This window comes from Peromyscus leucopus, chromosome 17 (assembly GCF_004664715.2).
Source record: "Peromyscus leucopus breed LL Stock chromosome 17, UCI_PerLeu_2.1, whole genome shotgun sequence".
Classification (NCBI taxonomy): domain Eukaryota; kingdom Metazoa; phylum Chordata; class Mammalia; order Rodentia; family Cricetidae; genus Peromyscus; species Peromyscus leucopus.
In genome coordinates this window covers 20286665-20310068 of record NC_051077.1, presented here as the reverse complement: position 1 = coordinate 20310068, position 23404 = coordinate 20286665, and the positions used below count along the sequence as shown (strand labels likewise).

Sequence of the window (23404 nt, the reverse complement as noted above, 5' to 3'; positions counted from 1 at the left end):
CAGAGGAGTGAGTCTTTTTAGTGTGGTCTGGGATGAAATAAAGATTTAGAAGGTACACTCACTTTCCTGCAAATGTTTTATTCTGGCTCAATCCAATGATCAATTATCAACAATCTACTAAAAGAGACAAAGGCACCATATTGGCCCACATTTGGTCTTTTCAACATACTTTGAGATCTGACAGGGTTTGATTTTATAGGTACTATCTAAACATGGTTTCAGAAGTTAGACCAATTGGATTTAAATGTCTAGAGACAACAAAAATTTGCAGGCACCAATGAATAGTGAAATAAACACATGGCAAGGTCAGCATTTGGGGCCCAGTGCGACTGAAGTGACTTCTGAAAAATAAAGAGTCCAAACTAATGACACATAGAAACCAGTTTATTGGATTGTCCGTGATACTTTGAGACAAATTCAAGTTATTTTATTTTACTTCATATAAACAGAGGAAGGGAGGGAGGTTCTGAATTTCCAGCTTTGTTCAGCATGTATGCAGTTAGCATCCACAAAAGCACCATTGAATTATGGAGGAATTAGCACCACAGGATTTTAGGACCTAACTGTGAACATGCATCACTGAAAAACTTGGAACATGAAAACTGAATTAGTATGTGTTATGGTCCATTATAAACAATACAAGGCAATTTCTGACTTCTTTTCATACAGTACAATACAGTCACAACTGATGCGAACCTTTGAACTACGATACAGGACAAAAACACCTTGTACCCTGTTAACACTAAAGCAGTTACAGATTTTTAAAAAATGTTTCTTATACGAGGCAGTGGATTGAAATGACCCCCACCCCTCAAAATTTAAATTCATAGTTATATAGTTACATGATCTCTTAAGAAAGTATTTTCAAGTCTACATGTCTTCTCCCTCAATGCTGGCAAACAGCGATTTGGAAATTGAAAGACTTAAAGAATTAAAACACTCCCCCTCCCCCACATAGCAAACCGGACTGTCGAGAAGTCCTCCAGCGTGGTGGAGGGCTTTCTGCATAAGGTCAGTTTGAAAATGATGCCAATGGCGTCGATACCTGTCTTCCTTTCCGTGCAGGAATGCCAAGTACAGAAGCCTTGCACTCATGATGAACTTCGGTTCATTTCTTTCACCAAATGCCTTTATTCTGGAGTGGAACATAAAGGATTTAGTCCTTAGTCCTCAACTGTTTTTGTAGTATCATAGGGCTGTTCCTTATGCTTGGTCTGACAACAGTGAAAAAGGCTGAGATTCTCTCTGGATTTAGGGTAATTTGTGAGCTAAAGAAAAAATATTAATTTAAATTTAGCAAGTAAGAAATTTTAAAGGGAGTTCCACTATTTTCACAGTATAAACCACTACTAATATAATTGAAAACCTTTCTGGTAGAAAGCATGTAACAAACCCTCCAGTTTTAGCCTAGGCCAATTTTGGCAAATGAAGATACTGTATAAGAAATGTGCAATAAGCATTGATACAGGTATATTCAGATCTCAATGTACTGATGTCATGGAAAATATATTTTTACTCACCAAGAGAAGAATATACCTGGAAATATCTATGCAGACACAGGAATCAATCATGTATCTGCCCAACATCTAATTCTGGAATAGTGATAACAGGGTCATTAGGAAAATGTACTCAGTAACAGTACGGCAGCAATGTTATGTTGTCTATATTTAACAGTGAAGCATGTTTGAAAATAGAATCAATACTGTATGGTAAGTTTACAATTCACCATTTCTATACTTGTAATACATGCGTTTGTTTTCCAGTTTTTAAAAAACCCCACTAGGATCAACATCTTTCAGAACAACAACCTAACATTAAACAAACTTCCTAAGGAAAATTCTTAGCATCACAGAGTTGAGAGAAGCCTGTTACTCAGCATCACAGAATACTCAATAGATCTACATTTAAGATTGTGCATGCCTTGACATTAACACACCTTTGAGTTAATAGGTCTTACTTTAAAAAGAAAACAAAGATACAAACCAAACAATTGACACAGATTTTGTTTTTAGTCTTTTCTTGGTAAGGAAAGACCTGATAAGTTTGACTCTTCCATATCATGACATGATGACTCTGTCTAGAAAACATTTACATTTATTAAAATACTTAAAACTAGAGAGAGAAAAAGGGTTAAAGTGTAGAAAGATTTAAAAACAAGTAACATCATGGAAAATGCTTTCTTAAAATGTTTAGGTACACTGCTTATAAACAAAATTGGAAAATATTAGCCTATCATTTTTATGTTGGCAGATGTTAAAGATCAACATATGAAAAGTTGATACTTTTGAAATTTTTTTTTTTTCTGAATAAATCCATTGTATAAACTGACCACTGATTTTCTCAAGAGGAACTATTTATATGCCAGTATGTTTACAGGAGTGATTTAAATTTGGTAATTCACCAAGTCTGGATGACTTGAGCAAAGAAGAAACAAAATGGATTCTGAATACTTCACGGTTATATTAAAAAAGCTCAGTCAAAACAAAACTAAGTTATGATAGGCTAGTTTAATAGTTCTGATTGCCCTCTTATTTGGTAATTATTTCAAGATAAGGTAGAAACAATTAAAAAATACAATTAACAAATAAAAACTGTCTGAAGTTTTTTCACTGAAAGTCTTTATATTTTACATGGTAATTTCAAATGATTACATTAGGCAGTTTTGCCATTTCACATATACTTTTTATTTATTTATTTTTTACTATTTTCATTTCTGTATTATTCATTGTTTATACTATGTAACAATTTTCTGTTAAATTAAAATAGTTTACTTTATCATTTTATATTCTAAGTTGCTTTAGAAAAATGTATAACTAGGATAAATTTATAAAAGGATAAAGAATATTTTAAGGGACTTTTAGACAAATTCTATACAGATAGTCCAGATAATAAAGTGCCTTCTTTTTTCAGGTGATTTTTTTCACTAAAATATTTTAAGGCTTTGCAAGAAACCCAACCCTACCAGAAGTCTGATAGTATATGGGGTTACATTATTAATTAGCAATCTTTTGTAGTGCTTATGCCATTTAATCTTTCAATATAGATAGCAATTTTTAGAGTTATAGTTAAAAGTTCTAATTTGCATCAATTCTGAATACATTTTGAAGGGAAGGGGAAATGTATAATTCCTAAATGCTGTGATTTATAGGTAAGACTCAGAAGCTGTTAGTAGCCAATGGACCTCAAAAAAATTCAACAGATTTTTCAAACTGTGGCAAATGGGACCACTTTGTTTTTTACTTATTTGTTCAGAGATTCTATTTTTCCTTCATTTAAAAATAATTGTGCAGCCTTAAGTGGGGAAGGTTAGAGAAAACCAATGGTAAATTATTCAGATACAGGCATGATAGAAGCCTTCTACTGCAATATGTTTATGCATAATTTATGTTGATGCCATCTTCTAATGTTAGCATTTATACCCACCCACTTTGCTTATGACCCATTGGTATATTATAGTAAAATGCCTGTGACCGAACAGAAGTTTATATATATGTACACACACATATATATATATGATCCATATCCATATAGAAATCCATTTATCACATGTCTTATTTCCCTTGGGGGAATATGGGTGTGTTTTAAGCACATATATATAATTGGTTGTGTGAGAAAATTTAGATTTTGGGGTAAATTATGACTATCAGGATTTCTACCAAATTATTTTAATCAATAAACACTACCTTAAATGTTTGATTATTGTTTTAGATAATTTTAACAAGAAAATTGCTCATATTTAAATCAGCACAAGACTAAATGCTCATGATACCTAATGGTCATGGTTTTCCTGTTCATCACTGGATTGATTCAGACTGTTCTTTGAAGCTGTTGAGGTCAGAACATAGAGGAGAAAACTCAGTGGGAGAATGGTCTGTGTGAAACATCACACATCACAAACCAAACAGGAGTTAACAGTGGGAACAAAGTGCTGGTTTTAGTAAGAGTAATTCTAGGGTTAGAAAATGTCCAAGCGGTGTGAACCGTTATAATTGCACATTCCCTTTTCAAAGTGCCACAAGTTACTATACATTTTTCTAAGATGCACACAATTCTACTTTTTCAAACTCTAAATATGTATATAGGTTCATCTTTTGCATACTAGTACAGTATCACAAACGTCACAAATATAACCAGGAAAGGTGAGCTATAACCATCAAAAAACAGCATAGTGTTTTCAATCGGTAACTGTTAAGAGCCCACGCCTTTATGAGGATTCACGTCTAAGTGCAGTGAAAACATTCCACAGAACCTGACGACACCAGGGGAGCTTGTTCAGGCAAATGTTAGTAATTCTCTGCCATGTGATGCACAGAAGTCTTATACTTTAAAAAGCATACTGGCTTAGCTATTGTGTTTTGTCTATTTGACTACGTATTATACTTACTCTCTTTAATCACTGAAGCATGAGCTGATAACCAACTTGGAAAACAGTATTAAATACTGAGGTTTCCCATCTTAACTGCTCAGTCTTATGAAGCACAGCAAAAATGTGTGATATTGATTTTACATGACCCTATCTCTCTTATTTAAATAGAAACACTAAATGGAAATGTGTTTTAGAAGTTATATTTAGAAGTTATCTTAGAAGAAATATAAGGATAAAAGGACAATGGAGACCAAAGCACCAAAATATAGAACAGATCAAAGAATTGTATGATAGATCCCCATATTGCTGAATTCCCATTTTATCAGGTAAGTACTAAAAATGGTTCTTTGTCATGTAATAGCTGTATTGACATATAGTTCAAATAACTGGCATGCATACAAATTGAAATTTTGAATATTTCTACTATTTCCAAGTGTAATGAAATTAGACTTGAAGTTGTGTCTCTGAAAATTGTGATTAAAAACTCTATCATTCAGGGAAAGGGAGACCGGAAAGCCAACGGTCACAGATATCTCGGTTCTCTTACGCTAGAGGCTGACTGGGTAGAATGCTCCATTCGAGTGAGAAGGATGGTTAGACCGTGAAAGTACTGATGCTAAAATTAGGATTAGCTCATCATCACAGAACACGAAATGGCTCTCTGGAAGGTCCACTTCCTTCTTCTGCAGTTTGAGAACCTCCTTCTAAAGCATGGTTCTCAGCTTTCCTAATGCTGCCACTCTTTAATACAGTTCCTCAGGTTGTGGGGACCCCCAACCATAAAGCTGTTTTGTTGCTGCTTCATAACCGTAATTTTGCGACTGTTATGAATCATAATGTAAATACCTGATATGCAGGATATCTGATATGTGACCCCTGTGAAGGGGTCACTTGGCCCCCAAAGTGGTTGTTACCCACAGGCTGAGAACCACTGTTCCACAGTGTAAAAATGACTTAATAAAGGCGCCTGAAGGAAATGCCCAGTTATATAAACCCTCCATCTTTGTGGCTAGAGCAGGAGACAAAAACTGATATGGCAGTCTTCTAAGAAAGCTGACAAATCAGAGAGGCGCATGCCTGATAAACTGTTGGTAATGTTCTCTCTCCTCTACCAATCCTAGCTCAATACACTGACAGATTAATCACAGGACAGGTAAATATCCACTCTCAGAATCTTCTCACAGATTTTTGAGCCTAAAATGAATCCCTTTATTAGTTAAGTAATGGGGGTTGATCGTTTCAGCATTTAAAATTTGTTAGAGAAATACTTACAAAACACTGAAATGCATGAAATTCTTAATCAAAATTGCAGACACAGAAACTCTACATTATACATAAGATTGCAACTATATTTAGCTGATTTAATACCCCAAATAGTTTAATACTGTGCAGTCTTTCTTGCTAACACACACATTTTTGACAGTGGAGGAGCTGGACAATGGTATTTACATAGAATACAGGCTGTGGTAACAGTGCTATGCTTTGCTATAAATACTGACCATGCAAGAGACCCATTCTTACTATATTATTCAATCTTGTCTTTTCTTCAGCTGTTATATTTACAGAATTCTCATTTGTAAAATGCCTCACAACAGTTATAGTGTGCATTTCTCACTGTATCCGGATGAGGCTGGCAACATTAATCAGTTGCGTGGGTAGTGGTTAAACTGGGTAGAGCTTGTAAAAGTGGAGTGTAGCTTTTCTGCTCTGTAGGTAGTGACATGGTATCTATCACTCTATGCCAAGTGTATTTTATGATCTTTGGGGCCAAAGACTGTCGTGAGTTTTTTCTTTGAGACCACCAGCTCCCCAAATAACGACACAGACTTATTATGAAAGCTTGACCTTAACTTAGGCTTTTCCCCAACTAGCTCTTATAACTTAATTAACCTGCTTTTATTAATCTACGTTTTGTCACATCGATTGGTTACCTCTCCTCTGTACTGTATGTCTGACTTGTTCAGTGTCTCACTGACGACCCTCTGCCTCTCTTCTTCCCAGTGTTCTCTCTCTCTCCAGAAATCCCACCTATTCTCTCCTGCCTAGCGATTGGCCATTCATCTCTTTATTAAACCAATCAGAGTCACACTTCTTCACACACTGTAAACAAATATTCTACAACAAAAGACAGGATCTTGCAGTGTGCTCTAATAGTCAGACCCAGCAGGGGAATTAGCTCATGCAATATGCAAAATAAATACCCATTGATTTAATACATGTGAATCAGGACTGAGAAAATAGACTAATAACCTTTATATTATACTTCGCCTAGCACTGTCTCTCCATGAAGAGCGGTGCTGGCCTCCATTACAATACAGTAGGAGGCATCACTATCTGAAGAGCAGGGTAGATCTTCTCAATCTTATGTTACTATGACATAGCCCTTTGAAGTGTATTTTCCACGGTACCAGTGACACCACTGACTACAACCTTCCCTAAAACTCGGAATTTTTCATCTTTACCTCTGCCAGGTGTTCTAGTTCAAAGCTGAGCTGCTGCATATAGCAGCCAATCCTCTGCTGAAGCGAATTCAGACATGGCGGTGAATTAAGGAAATAAACCACACCGCTGCAGCCAGGAGCCTGAAAATGGAGGCTATCCGAAGGAGTGAAGAGTCAGTTCCACCCCCCTCAGCTGGGATCTGAGGACTGTGGCTAAAGTGGGAAAGCCACAGCCCAGGAGGAGACAATGATTTCCTTGGACGGAGTGACTCCTGGGCTTAGACTAGATGCCAGCAGTCCTTTCTAGCTCTACAATTATTTATTGTGCTAACTGATTCTTCCGCTGACAGAATGGGGATCTGGGTGGCACTCAAAATTGATTTTCTCTTCCAGAAAAAAAAGGCAAGTTAAACCCTAAAAGTTTGATGGTTTGGAACTCTCACACAGCTCTGAGTATTGAATGTTCTCTTTCAATAAATCGTCACTGTACTTTCTTTGGCAACAATTTTGGGAAAAGTATCTTAAATCCTGATAATTCTAATTAAGTCACAATAGTACGTGGATGCAATAATACTTTGTATTGCCAATAAAATTAGTACTTAGGAAGCGGTTCTACTCCCACCGTTTTCCAGGGGCTCACTGGCTACAGAACAGGTCACTTTCTGACCTCATTTCCCACTGGAAAGAGAGGAGGATGAATTATTTCCGTGAAAATCCAAGTGGCGGTTTTAAATAAAATTAGTGGAAAATTTATGGCTTTTGATGTTAAGTCTGAATTTCTAACTTAAAAATCACTTCGTATGTACATAACGTCAGCATTTTTAGTAACTGAGAAGCAACAACAACAACAACAACAACAACAACAAAAATGTAATGAAGCAAAAAGCTTAAAAAGTGAGAAGCCAATTCTCTTCGGTGAAGGTCATTAAACTAGGGCCCCGCCTGTGCTAAGTCCACGCTCAGCCACTGAGCCAACACCTCTAGCCCCATAAAAACCTGGTTTTCGCTTTCTAGACCCACAAGTAAACGTAAGGAGGAAAGGTATTTACTATAATAGCAACTTTATATTATGCTGGGACTTTTCAAATGCCCCTCAAGCAGCATACATACACCCAGAAATGAAGTCTATAATTCTCTAATTCACAACCTGTGAGCTCTCTACCTTCCTCACGTTAAGCTGATATGATTTCTCATGTTCAAAAGGGAATAGGGGCTATATCCTGGTTTTTCCATCAGGCAAGAAATATTATTGGCAGGTAATTAAAATTAATTACCACACCTGAAATGATGATGGACTGTTTAGATATTGCTCAAAAGAAGTTAGCAGTCATTAGAATTGAGACTATATCCTTGAAGCTTATTATGATGGTTCTGTAAGTTTTCCTTATGGGTTAAATTATACTAATGAGGTTCTCTCGGTAATTCAAATCTAACTGGCTTTTTAAAAATGAGAAATACAACGTAGGCCAAATTCTACACAAAAGTAGGTCACATTAAAGAGAAGCTTCATGTCAGTGTTTTTGAAATTATCAGACTGAAATACGAATAGTGAAACCAGGAGAAAAATAAGTATGACTGAGTAAAGGTGGCAGGCAAGATGGCCCAGTAGGTAGAGGTACCTGCTGTGCAAGCCTTGTGACCTGAGTTCGATCCCCAGAATCCACCTGAAGGTGCGTGGAGAGACCTGACTCTATAAAGCTGTCCTCTGACCTCCACAAGTTCACCATGGCATGCATGCCTACCTCCAGACCACACACACACACACACACACACACACACACACACATGCACATGCATTTAAAAAAGCCCGACAAGGAATTTGTAGGGGTCCTAAGTGGTAGGCTGGAAGGTAAAAGGAATGAGAATACAAGTGGCTATGAGATTTGGAGAATTAAAATAAGTCAGTTTTATTAATATCTTATCACCGCTCTGGCTACTTTTCATCTCATTTGGGTATCTTTTCCCATGAACTGATAGAAGCATTGTGTTGCTATATGGCTCGTTTCTACTGCCAAATAATCATTTAAGCATTGAAAACGATGTGTGATCCTTCTAGAATGGCAAGAGAGTAGCTGTTATGCATGCTATTGGTATGTGTCAACATGCTGGGATCCTGCTGTGTTCCCAGTGTTGAAGGTGGAGGAGGTTAAGGATGCAGGTTAAGGATGCTATAGTCCAGTATACCTAAAGGGTATACCTAAAGGGTATACTGGACTATAGCATAGCATACAGCACCCAGAGTCACAGTAAATATTTGCTCAAATCCACTGACTCTGAGTAAAGGAGCAAAACTTAGAATTAATATCATTTGAATGTTTAGAAAAACCCAGATCTTGATGTCAGTCTTAATGTACCTATTCACCTCAGATTTATATAACCTTTCCTTGGAATTACAGATCAAACTGAATTTTGAACTATAAGACTGAGTTCACTAGGTCCATGTTACATCATCTAGAATGTATAACAGCTACCAATGTATCAGCACATCGATAAAACAATGGAAGTATTCCATCTATCAATTTTCTTTACAAGACAAAGATAGGCCCAGGATGGCCTTGAACTTGTAATTCTCCTGCCTGAGCCTCCCAAGTACTAGGATTGCAGGTATGCTGCACCAGGCCCAGCTCTAGTCCAGGGTGTTTTGATGAACTAGACACTACAGTACGAAGTTCCTCATCTGGGATTATTAACATTTACTCTGTGAAGTCACAGCATAACTTTAAGTGAAGGAAACAGTTTGACGGCCACTGCCATCACTGATGGGTTCTCACCCACTTTCTCTGTTTTTAGTAGAATAACTCAAGCACTCCAAAGAGTACTTCTTGATCCACACAGCCCCAGTTAAAGCGAGAGAGGTGCCTGAAAGTTATGAGGACCGTCACTTAAACTCTTGGACAGTATTTTCTCACCTTGTATTCTTACTATTTGTTTTCTGTCAAGATATTAATAAATTCAGATACACAATTCATATCTGTTTTAAGAAGACATCAGCAAAAAAAAAAAAGGAAACTACTGTGAAACTCAACAACATGGGTGATCTAACAGGCAAATAAAAGAAACTAAAATGGAAAAAAATAATTGCTAAGTTAAATAAAATTCTAGAATATGCAAATATGTGCCAAATTAGATCAATGGTTGCTTTTAGAAATTAGGAAGGTAGGTGTGCTGTGGGAATGCTGACCGGGAACAGGAACACAGGAACTTTCTGGGTAACGGAAATCTCCATGTCTCCATAGTCACTGAATATTGACTGAATGGTACAGCATCTGACACCATGGAAACTGTGTTTCAATCAAAAATTGAAAAGCATTACAGCGAAATACAACTATTCTTTCAGAAGAATTGAAAGGTGGGTGCCATTTTTTTTCTTTTCAAAACTTTCCCCTTCAAAAGCTCCCACGAAGAGTAACATAATCTGGAATGGAACCCAGGACTAATACTCTGCAGGGGTCATGGGTTTTAGCTCAGGGAAGCAGCAGGGCACCACCAGCTGGGAAGGGAGACTGACTCAGTACAGTGAGTAGGTGGGAGGGAAGCAAGACTTTATCTTATGCTGCTTGGTAGACATTAAAAAATATATATGTAGTAGTCCACGTTTGAAAGCCTTGGGATGCCAGTGGCTGGTTCCTAATTTATCACTACCTCACCATTATAATTTGCCCTGTGTTCATCAGTTTTAAAGAGGTTACTTTCTGAGTCAAATATCCAATGGATGATTAGTTTCCTACAGAAATAACCTTATTACACTTTATGATCATTCTAAAAATAAAAGAAAATTATATTAGTTCTGAGAAAGAAATGCTAATATACAGAACAGAATTTGCTCAAAGTGATGCCAAGTATTCATCTGTAAAGTTGAAACTGTAATCAAAAGCCAATCATTTCTCCAATTTATTCCTTTTGATAATTTCAATTAAAGTCTACCAAAGACCTTTGCTGTCCCATATCCACACGTCATACAAAGACATCTAAAATAATATTTCACTATTCATAATTACCTCCACCTGAGAGTAGAGGGACACGGTGAAAAAGTCAAACAATGTCACTGCACAAGGAGGACTATAGTAAGGGGATGTTGAGAAAGTAAACCAATAACCTCATTTCCCTTAAATTGCTATTCCTTACCTTGAAAAGTGGCTTTTTACTCCCCATTATAAATTCAAATTGGTTAAAAGTGAAAGTGCCGTCATATCCTAAATTCATTTGAGCCACAATCTAAAGAAGGCTGAATCTCCTAATCCATAATTACTATCATAGCCATTAACAGAAAACGGCATAAATACAAGTTGGTATAATAAATTAGTAAAAAGGTAGCACAGGTTCTCAGCTATAAAGTTTTCCTCTGACAGTTCAATTACACTACCAGCCTCTGTGCCTCTCAGAGGAAACAATAAACACTTGTGCGATGAACACAATGGACAGTCAGGTGATGTTTCAGGTAAACATTTCTGGTAGTTGTGCAAATCTCTAAGGGTCAAAAGAAAACAGAGCTCCTGTGCGAGATAAAAGAAGAAAAATACAGTTCACCTATCCAAGAGGGAAAGCAAGCCTGTGATCTGCACAGTATTCTTAAAATGAGCCCACACATACTCTTATAATTTTTTTTTTTTTGTGTGTGTGTGTGTTGAGGGTCTTAACTTAGTAGCCAAGGCTGGCCTTGAACTCACTCTGTGGCCTTAGCTGGACTAGCATTCCTGCCTCTGCCTCCTGAGTGGCTGAGATCAGGCATTTGACACTACACTGTACTTGTATCGATGTTGGTTTCAACTTTAGGATAAAGGGGTGAGAAAATTCTTGTAGTTGAGAGAAAACACCTAGCAATATCTTAAAACAAATTCTTCCACTGATTCTGAAGCAAAAGATGAACACTTACTAGTAGAGAAACCTCTTTACAAGACCCAGGGCAAGTTTGAAGTGCGCCGTCAGGTGGTTTTGAAGAACGTCTTTATAAGTTTTCCCTATCTTCTATGAGGGTAAAGGAGAGTCCTTCAGGATGAATCAAAGTTGATGGCATATGCAGACAAGTAGCTATGAGGTTGTCAAGTCATATGGCTATCCATGCCAGGATGAGGAAACATGCAAAGTAACTCTTTTAGTGCAGGGGCAACTGGTCTTCATCGTGTGAACTACCTAATGCTTGCCTTTTATTGATGGAAACATTTTTTAATTTCTTAAACAAATCTTATTTTCTTAATGATGTCTTTGGATGAACAGACAATATTAATTCTGGGGGAGTCTATGCATAATTTTTTTCTTGCCTTTGGTTTTCTGTCCAAGCAGTTTGCACTCATGTATCCATGCCCGTTTGCAAATAACTAAAACACTTCCAGGATGAGGAGGAGTTCCGCTTCCCTGCCGCTGCTGCCTGGGAAGTTTTGTGTGACGTGAGTGAGGCTCCCTTCCAGTTTGGCATGGTTTTGTTGCATTTCCTGTGCGACCATGCATTTTTATGGGCTGGGAAGAATTAATAATGTTGTACACATTTCTTAAGTGTCACCATGCGACAGATATTTTGCTATGGTTTCATTATCTCAGAAGGTTTAATTTTCTGAAGGAAGACACGGCTCCCCAGCAGGTCTTTTGCTTTGGAATTGACACATGGCCCTGGAGATGGAAGATGGCCCAGAACATAGTGGGTGATCAAGTACAAACCGAATGCTGAATGAATAAATTTTCAGAACACTATTAAATTAAATTAAATACCCCAAATTATACAACTGATAGAATTTGGACCTCAAGCCAGGGCTGCTGACACCAATGTCTGTACTATTTACTTTGCTGTACTGGTGCCTGAGAATTTAGGGAGACAGGACCTAGAAATATCATTAAAACCACTGCTACTGCACAAGAGAGGAAGAAGTAGATTATGATTTTTTTTTGTTTCATCCTTTTTATAGTAAAAGGCAATTGTGGAACTTCTATTAAGCTCTTCCTTGATAATTCTAGTCATACACAGCATTTTAAAGTGCAATTTACATATATCATTTTTAAATATACGATAATTTATAAATATATGGTAATTCTTGCAGATTAGGCCTGCCTGCACATGAACTTTTTATGGCCATAAATATACGGTCAGAATAATCCAATTTGCATATAAAACTCAGAAATTAGGATGGCTAATTCCTCAGCAATGCTACAATTCTGGTAAACTGGGAATACCAAGGACGGACTCATTTATTTTGTGGAATTTCCTACTTAAAGCTTTGATCAAAGTGTTATTAATCCTACTGAAATGGAGCTATTTCTATTGTGTTTTTTTTTCTTGCTCTAATAGAGATGCATAATGAACATGACAGAATTTAAGTGTGGAACTGAGTGCATTGCAGTGTCCTAGACTCTTTACTTTTAAACACTCATGAAGGGAACAGAGACGTGGCTTCTTGAGTTAGTCTGATAAAAAACTGACACATTACCTTCAAACAGATCTTTGAAGAAGTCTGCTTTCTAAACTTAGGTAGTCACTTGTAACTAACTCTCTTGTTCATAAGAGAATAGGTTCATGGTATGCATGAAGTTCTCAAAAAATAAAATATTATGTTGAAAAGCCAATAAACTAGACAAATATAAAACGTGAACATGGGGAAAAGATGCATTGGCTGATTTCTTAGACCTACTATGCAAGTGAGGTAGTTAAATTCACAATGCAGGTTCAATGACAGGATGCAGCGACAGGAGGACAAGAAGGGGTCAGGTGGCTCAGGCAGGGAGATGGATGCATGTGTGGAGCTGGAAAGCTAGGCTGCTGTGTTGTCCGAGTCCAGGTAAGCACTCTGTAGATACATGATCACCAGAGCACCGAGCTGCTCTGTCTTCTGCCAGGGCTCAAACCCACCATAGTCACTGTAGATCTGAGCCTAAAAGACCATATGAAAGCAAGACAGCACCTACAATGTCAATTTATTTCGAGTTTCTTTCTTTCTTTTCTTTTTTGAGATGGACTTTCAGGTAGCCCAGGCTGGCCATGAACTTGTGTTCTCCTGCCTCTACCTGTGAAGTGCTGGTTTTAATGGGCATGCACCTCCACATCTGCCTAGAACGCAGTTTTAGAAACTCTATAAAAACATTTAAACTGACCAACTTTTTGTTTTCAAGTTTGCCATCTAGAATTTGTGTGTTAGTATGAAGGCTTTAATTATCAGTGGGCTCATTAACACCTTGTTATTTTAGTATTACGTAGGCTGGTGATTACAGCAAACCATGTCATCTGCCAGGGCCTCAGTTTTTGTGTGTTTTCTATGTCTAACTGGGGTTAGTGATATTCAACTAATTTAAATCAGGATAAAATGAGGATGAGGTCGAGTATGTGAAAGAACTCTGAAAACTCCAAGGTATATATAAATCATGATTTAAAGTTCCATATTCATTTCCAGCCTCTAACTAAATTAGAAAATATTTCATAATTAGTGAATAGTCACTGGAAAATGTTCAGGATATATCAGTTTTTTAGACCACAAATAACTGATATCTCCGAGTGGTCGCACTGCAATGTTTCCACGTGAGAATTCGTGTATCTGCTGCCTCACTCACACATCAAGAAAAGAATCAGGCTGTTCCATTTGGCTCATCAGTGACATAACCATCATAGTAAAGAATACTGGTAGATGTGTATGAAGTCTATTAGGTGAAAAGGAATCGTGCTATACAGTGACTGAACTAAAGTAAGGTGAGGCAGAATACAAATGCCTAAGGTAGGGAGAGCAACTATATAATACATGTTCCCACTTCTTGCCTCCCAACCACAGAAAGCACGGTAGCATTATACGATGAGTCTTCATGGGATTGCATAATCACCCCTCATGTGTGCTGCTCAGGAAGTCATTACCACTTGAACACAGTAGGCATGAGATGAAACAGATTGTTACTTTCATCTCAGGACAGCCAGAGAGATTTGGAACGATAAAGACAAAATTACCGTCTAAAATTGTACTGTTGTATTTGTCTGTTTGCATGAGTGGACTATATTTAGAGCACTGACAGAATGTAAACAATCATATTTACATTTAGGATCAATTCTTGAAAGTAAGACACAGCTAATTACGATAGCTTCAAACACTCTTCTCATATGTACGAACACACTGCCTGGAACATGGCAGATAAAGGAAATATGTGTTGAATGAAAATACAAGTTGGATTAGGCTCCAAAAGATGTTTAGAATCAAGTAACATTGGACATGGCACAAACATGTCTTTAAGTCGAATTCAGAATGTGTAGGAAACAGAAGACCTGATATCAAATTGCACCTTAATCTGTGAGGCATCTCTGAAACAAAAAACGACATAGTATTCCCTAGCAGGTTTTAAACGATCACCTTCATTACCACTTGCTACCAATTGGAATTTTGTTAAGTGCTATGATTTCAAAGGCAGAAAGGGAGCAGGAAGAGGGATCGAGGTAATGAAGTGAAGAGGTGATTTATGCAATCAGCACAGGGCAAGGTGTGGAGGGGAATGCAAAGGAGGCAGAAAGAGGCTCTTGAAATTGATATTCAAGTCAAAGAGATATTCAAGTCAAAGAGTTTTCATATGGGAAACTAAGTTTAAAGTATATTTAATCAAGATTTAGGTTACATGTCTAAAAATCTCATCAAACTATGAGCACTGCCTACTTAAAGCTTTTGTGTCTAGTTAAAATTTATATATGATCATCAATTAATTTCTGTGTTTGCTTACACACACACACACACACACACACACACACACACACACACATACACACGGTCAATCATGGGGACTGGGCAAATTAGAAGTAAAACTGCAAAGCAGCCATAACTAACTACGAGGAATGCTAATGATAGAATGGTCGGTAAATGTCAGATGCAGCAAACAGAAGGAGGGCCACAGGAGGAAACTGAAGATGGCCAAGAAGGTGGCCGCCTCCAGGGATGCAGACATTAGAAGGAAGGGTCCAGAGTGCACCTATCCTGCTCCATCCTCTCAAATGATGAGGGCGCAGAATAACATGCCCAGAGTTAAACGACCTGTCCTAGGCCCAGGCCCAGCTGGAAAACCCAGATCTGGTTCCTGAACATAGTGCCATTCCCTGTAGATGCACTGTTACACGCCATGAGTTCAAAGGCAAGACTAGGATTCTTTTAATTTCCGCCCAGATTTAAAATAAGAGGGGAAGTAATAAACACCTGGAATTCTTTGGCTTTCTTAAGTATAGTATAAATACAGCACGTAGTTTAGCATTCATATGCACTTTAGTTTAAAGCTATGCGGTGTAACAAATGTACTAATAGTAACTTATATTTAGAATTATTAAAACTCTAGAGAATCAAGTTCTGTGTTTACCTAAGATTAATCTTTTCTATATAAAATGTAAAAGTTTCTATCAAATAATACGTATGTAGATTCTACATAAGAAGCCTAACATCAGATGCAAATACTTTAATGGAAGGACTGTTTGAACTGCAGCATGTTATATCTTCAAATGTAAGTTAGAGCCTTTAAAAACTGCTGAATAACAAATGGCAACTAATGAACGGAATCACATATACTTACCCAATTGCTCATAGACTTGCCTAAATATGAATATGGTTTAATACTGTTGAAAGAACAAGAATTCAAACTAGCATTAGTTACCAGAAGTGCCACGGGCATTCTATATTCTAAATAAATTTAGTATTATAATAAAATAGGTAAAAGATTTTAAAATGAAAACTCAGAACTTGGGGACTTTCCAGGCTAGAATTCAGTGTATCTACAGGTTCTTATTGTAAACTATTAATGCTAATCTCATATCAGAGACTACAGATGGAGGAATGGCTAAATCGTGGCGCTGGGAGCTTGAACTCTAGAGAGCGTGGGGCACTAACTGCAGCTCTGGGATTTACGTGTGCTAAGAATATACAACGAAGGAAGATTTGAAATAGTTGTTGCTTGGTTTGCTACAGAACCAATCAGTTGTAACACACCTCCCTAGTTAAATCCTTTTAATTTAATGAAAACATTTTCCTGAATGGGAAAAGAGAAAACCTTGTGTTGAGTAGTGTTCTTATGGCCAAAGTTTCTGAAAATATGGGACTTTATTTTATACCCACATTATTTTATACCCAATTATATCACTCATAATAGTTTTATGCTAAACAGCTTCATACTGTATTAAGCAAAGATTTTTGAAATTATTTAACGAATAGTAACACTGTCAGGCTCTAGGAAAACATCCAACCTGATAAATGAATTGCTAGAAAAAAATAAACCTCTGCTGTTCACTGGAAAGAGCCATATGAAGTTGAGTATTTAAGTCGCAGCTTCAAATCCCAAACAAATAAGCGAGCACAAAGTGGCCACAGGTCCCCCAGTTCTCAGAATAAAAGCTTACTCTCACTGGAAGAACTCCCAGGACAAAATATCCTCCACTCAGTCCAAGGATTACGTGGGCAATCTTCATATGCGCACAAGAGCTTTGCAATTCTAACTCTTTTTGCATGCTAGAACTGTAAGTAGATAAGGTTCTTATTTGGTGGGAGCAAAGTGACAATAACTATACATCCATTATTGAGAGAAGAGGGGTTAAGAAGCTATTTGCACGTTAAAAAAAAAAAAAAAAAAAAAAAAAAAAAAAAAAAAAAAGGCTGTGAGGAAAACAGGATGGGACTAGGCCAGGGAGAAGTGGGGAGATTAACGGTATAGGAGTTCAGTTTTTCCAGACAGCAATGTTCTTCAGATTGGCTCCCTATACATAACATGATCGAACACTAGGAAAATTTTAAATGGTTAATTTCATGATACACATTTCTGGACAGAGAAAAAGATGATTACTAGAAGCGAGGCATTCAAAAATACCCCCACTTAACGATGTTAGTTACATTCCTAATATTTTAAAAATTATGTGAGACTTCGGGGGTCAGGTTGTGAGAGCCTGCAAAGACTTATTAACTCAGGCTGCGGAGAATTTCAGAGAAACCTAGGGAGCATTCAGCCAGCGGAGAGAAGAGAAGCAAGGGCTGCTGGAACTTGAGTTACAGGTGGGGAGGGGATGGAGGTTGACAAGGGTGTCCTCAGTGTAGTCCTCACTGGCTACAGTGACACTACAAAACTAAACACGTGGATTTACGCCTTATGTCTCGTGCGTTTAAAGCAAGCAACAAATATTATTTGTTAACACTGTTAAAAAAGATCACCATCTACGATGTCATGTTACAGTATTTGAAGGTAAGCAATGTCAGCTAGGAAAATGAAATGTTTACAGTTTAAATTAATGGTAATGAATAGCTCTCAACTGGAGGTGGTGGCTGACACCTATATTTCTAGCACTCTGGAGGCAGAGGCCGTGGGAGCAGGAGTTTAAGGCCAGCTAAAATTACCTAGACAGTGTGAGGCCCCCCCACCCCCGACAGCATGAGACCTTGTCACAACCGCCACCACTACCATCACCACAAATACCACCACTACCACTAAGCTTCCAGATAATTGTAACAAGATATGAACAAGACCATTAACAATGCTAATTTCAGAACTGCTCTACCAACTAAATCATAATCCCCGGAGATGAGAATCCAAACTGATCTTGTTATTAAACTATGTCACTAACGCTGAGTATCATTGGACTAAAATCTTCCACTTTAGATTTCTGAAATTTATTTGTGTGTGTGTGTATGTGTGTGTGTGTGTGTGTGTGCGCGCGCGCGCAGGTGCATATATGGAGATTTAATGACATCCCGCTGGGGTTGGTTCTTTCCTTTCTACCAGGTGAGTTCTGGAGATTACGTCATCAGTGCTCTTACCTGATAAGCCATCTTGTTGGCTCAAATGGACTCAATTTTAAAGGGAGAAAATGCTGTTATTTTAATGGTGCTTAGAACTCTTCAGAAGCAAATACAAATGTAACATTTAAGGGGATACTCTCTGACATCATTATGATAATAGTTTTTCTAGTTCCTCAGAGGCACAGTGGAGATTTTTATGCTGTTGTAAAAGGAGACTATTGGTTTGAATTTCTTTGACTTGTTAGAGGAGACTCAACCCTAGGTGAGTCACATGGTAATAGATGCTATCTTACTGAACTTGAACTTTTTAGAGCTATAATGAGATCTTTTCTAGCTTTGAAGCTGGGATGACAAACAGCATATATTTGGCATGAATATTCTTCTTTTCTCTCTCTCTCTATATATATATATATATACAGATTTCCAGGCTTAATACATTTTATGGCAAGTGACCAAATATAACCACAAATGAGATGAAACCCAGTTCCTATTACTTCATCAGAAGCAAGGCACAGAGGCAGACTGGAATGTCTATGAATGCTGATAATTTGTATGTATATATAACTGTTATAACCACTTTATCTAATTAGAAAAGCCCAAGTAAAATTAGTTCTGTAAAAACATGTCTCAGTGTTGGAGAGGGAACCCAGGGCTCCCAGACACTAGGTAAGTGCTCTGTAGCAAAGGTACAGCCCTCAAAACTAGTGTTTGTAGTTAGAAATGGGTGGAAAGGTTTTGGATAATGTTTTCAGAATAATCCATGGCAATTTGAAATCATACTTCTTTATTCAATCTGGCCAATGAACAGAGGTGAATGCCAAAGTCCCATGTATTATTCCTAATAAACGCCCAGAGTTGGAAAGATGTAGGTAACAACTCTTTTCTCAATGCATACTGCACTAAGTACCCACCTAGTCTGCCTATACAATCTCCATTAGGCTGGCAAACATGGAGTAAGTTATTTATTAAAAATGAAGTAATTTTAAGTGTTATTTTTTTTTAGATAATATGCTTAATAAGTGCTCAGGGGATCAATCTACATTGAAAGCAATGGGTCCAACTGCTAGCCAAGAACCATAAACTACATTATATAGTATCTCTATCTTGTAAATCTAAACGATGTTATATAGTTCCTCTATCTTGAGAGAAGACCCAGAAGGATGGTGAAGATGGTGTTATGTGTTTTAAAGGCAATGAGTTTATTTTGACTCACTTATATATCTCAAGAAATAATCAGCATTTAAAGCCCTTAAGTCTATTAACCTAACCCATGAATCATTCATCTTACTTGATATACATTACAAAATATAAAATTTGGAGACTAATTTCTAGGTTCCTTCAGGTCTTAGTAGTTTATATTCAATAAGCTTCTAAGTAATTTTTGAGAATCATTCACTTTCCTTTACTAAGATTTATATGCCAGAATGACTTAATAAATTAAAAACGTGCTTCAGTACCCAGCATGATGATTTTCGTGTCTTTATAATTCATCCCTGCCAGATATGTCTTGAGATAGCTGTTGAAAAGTGAGAGGGAATCAGGAAGGTCATTAAATATAATGAGTATAAAAAGAGAATAAAACAATGTATCAAAACTCTAGTCAACTTATCAACTGTTGCTTTCCATTTGTGGCTATCTCAAGGCAGTCTAAGTAGCAGCCTTCTTTCTACCAGAGTACTAATTCTAATTTTTTCTTCTAGTAGCTCGTAGGTCAGATAGATTCTCATCTATCACAGTGGTACTTAATGCCTCAGATCAGTAGCATCCATTTCTCTAGATGTGTTAGAAATGAAGTCTTAGACTTCTCCTCACCCCATCATTCCCACTGCACAGAAATGCAGGTGGGTATCAGCAGTCTGGGGGTTAACAAGCCCTGAAGGTGACCCAGGAAAGTTTCAAAACCATCGCTCTTAAGCAATGGGGGAAAATATGGGCCTGTAAATGGAGCATTGATCCTGTTGGTAATTCAGTGTGATAGGGATTGGAATAATGTAGCCAGAGTATGGAGGAAGGGTGAGCTATCAGTCAGATGGCAGGGAAAAGTTGTAAGAAACAAGCAAACTTCTCAATAATATTCATAAGATTTATTTCCAGACTAATTTAACATAACCAGTTACTTTCAGCTCATGAAAATAAAAAACTGTAGAACCATAGTGAGCATTGTCTTTTCTGACCCTAGGGACAGAACCAGGATGATCCATCTATGGTCCCATCATCTGAATCCTTTAAAAATTACTGGTAAGTACTTGAAACAGTTGACCAGGATTTCAAGTTCACTCTATAATCTACACTTAAGATCAGGTAAGTTCTATTTATGAACAGCAACTTAAATCAAGTGAATAAATCTTCATTTAAGCAAATGTCTCTTGGTGACACTAATAATCCCATTTACAGGAAATAGTTTTGGATAAAATAGTTCCCAGTAATCAGAAACTAATTTATTCTGAGTGGGGACAGACTATGCTTCATGTTTTATTTTGGTGTGTGTGTGTTTCTGAGTAAGTCTTACAGACAGTCTGGCCTAACTGAGCACAATCTTTGTTTTGGGTGTCAATTTGGTTGACAAATATACTAGTTGAGAAATATGGAGCCAATTTTTAAATCTCTGGAAAATTAAAATGAAGACAATAATGTTGTTATACAGATTAGAAACAGTCTATATGAAGGGTCCGGCAATGTCGTAATTTAAAGTCGGTATTCATTAGTGGTTATTAGTACTAATAAAACCTTTATTGATACCCTTTTACCTTCACTTCTCTCTTTTTTTAAGACAAGGTCTTATGTAGTCCAGATTGGCCTAATTTGCTAAATAGCCAAGAATTATCCTGAGCTTTCTACTCACTCAAACTCTTAGCTAACTATGGTCAAGATGCCAAGAGTGGCTGAGTGAAGGACTGGTCCTCCTTTGTCCATACATATCTAGCTTATTTCAAAGAGCAGCTCCGGACTTTATTAGGTTTTAATTGACAAAATAAATAGGGTGAAAGTAGGGCCATGGTGGTAAAAGTCATGCTCTTACTGAATCCCAGTTGGGTACAGTAGGTGGGAGGGAAAAAAGATTATTAGTGAACTGAATTCTAAAATTCTCCTTTTATATCTGGTTATAACATGGTAAACTTTTTAGAGTACTTACTAAACATCAAGAGATTTCATCCTGTTAAGAGTTCTAGTTGTGAAATCATTGGTACAAATCTTGCTGCCAGTCTGAAGACCATGGAGGCCAATATGGCAGTTTCTGAAGCAGAGCAGCAAGTGCAGGAATGTTCTGGATTTAAGTACACATTGCTTTCTTTATTCTTAGCTAATTATTTTATGGTTTCAGTGTTTGGACCTGCTGTGAAGTTTTTGCATTTCAAGTGTGTATTTTTAGGTAAAGCTGTGTGCAGTGTCTCATGGTAGGCTGAGGAAAATCTATACCAAATGACAAATGAACTAACACTGAGCTTCCAAACACCACCAAGAGGAGCCATTGAACCAAAAATATATTGCTATTTTGAGGAGAGGGAGGAGAAAACAGAGAAGGAATTCTGTCTACAATAGTCAATTCATTCTATGGAATTTGTTCAGAACAGACCAGCTAAACTGCTACTACGAACCACCACCAGGCAAAAGACATGGAATGTTTTGGGAAAACAGAATTGTATGCACATCAGTGTTTTTAAGACAATCAAAAGACTTATGTGCTTATGCTCTTTAAAACACAAGTAGGTTACTCCTAAATGCTGTCTTTGATAGGCTGTTGTTTTTTTGGCACGTGGTGGCACTGTACAATGGAGGACTAGAGTGCCTACAGGAATACCCCTATTACCATAGCCTATCTACTTCTCCACTCATCAACCCTTGTATTTTGTCAAGGCCTAAATAATAAATAAACCATTATGATGTTTAATCTTAGCACACTCTAGTAAGTACAGACCCATATAACAGATCTATACTGTTCTAGGTAAGTGTTCTTGTGTTCAACATCAGTATTTGTAGGGTAGTATTCAATATGGCCAAGGAATAGAGGCTCAAAGTCAGTACTCCATTGTCTGGGACACTATGACGACACTAGCCACATACCACTTAGCATTGTATTTTACGATTATTTCAGAAATAGCAATGGGACAATGACACTAGGTTTTCAGAATCACTTTGTCATGCCCAATGTGAGAGATGATTATAGAATATATAGAAGAAACAAGCCAGACTTCTTCAGAAATGAGACTTCACATTTAAAAATGTTCTCTTCAAAAGATAGAGTGGAAGACAACAGTAGCATAAAGTATAAGAAAAGGACAAGGTAGTTAGTAGGGTAGTATAAAGGGTAAGACAATGTAGTTAGTATTGTAGAATTAAGTGGAAGACGATGTAGTTAGTAGGGTAGAATAAAGGGTAAGACAAGGTAGTTAGTAGAGTAGTATAAAGGGTAAGACAATGTAGTTAGTAGGGTAGTATAAAGGGTAAGACAATGTAGTTAGTAGGGTAGTATAAAGGGTAAGACAATGTAGTTAGTAGGGTAGTATAAAGGGTAAGACAATGTAGTTAGTAGGGTAGTATAAAGGGTAAGACAATGTAGTTAGTAGGGTAGTATAAAGAGTAAGAAAATGTAGTTAGTAGGGTGGTATAAAGAGTAAGACAATGTAGTTAGTAGGGTAGTATAAAGAGTAAGACAATGTAGTTAGTATGCAGCAAGTGGTCTTAAGGGTCCAAGACTTTCTCTGTGTGGCTAAGGGGATCCACAGATGCCACGGAGCTGACACCACTGTGGTTTCTGTCTAATTTCCAGGGCTGGTATCCTTCACCTACTGACTCTTTCACACTCCACTGATACAGATTTTAAATTTAGGAGTGAACCCAGCACAGTTTTTTTTTTTTTTTCCACATGAAGAATGTACCTATAG

General features: G+C 37.3%; 1 protein-coding gene across 2 annotated transcripts in view; it reads right to left on the bottom strand.

Annotated features, from left to right (window-relative positions):
* Positions 1-366: 366 nt before the first annotated feature.
* The window catches only part of Purg (purine rich element binding protein G), a 32527-nt gene continuing 9489 nt past the window's right edge, over positions 367-23404 (bottom strand). Inside the window, exon 3 of one of the 2 annotated variants that reach the window (XM_028877192.2) lies at positions 367-1268. In XM_028877192.2, coding sequence (XP_028733025.1) covers positions 1164-1268 — 105 coding nt within the window. In that variant the 3' untranslated portion in view covers positions 367-1163. The remainder of the gene's footprint in view (positions 1269-23404) is intronic. The other variant, XM_037211676.1, reaches the window with a different exon arrangement.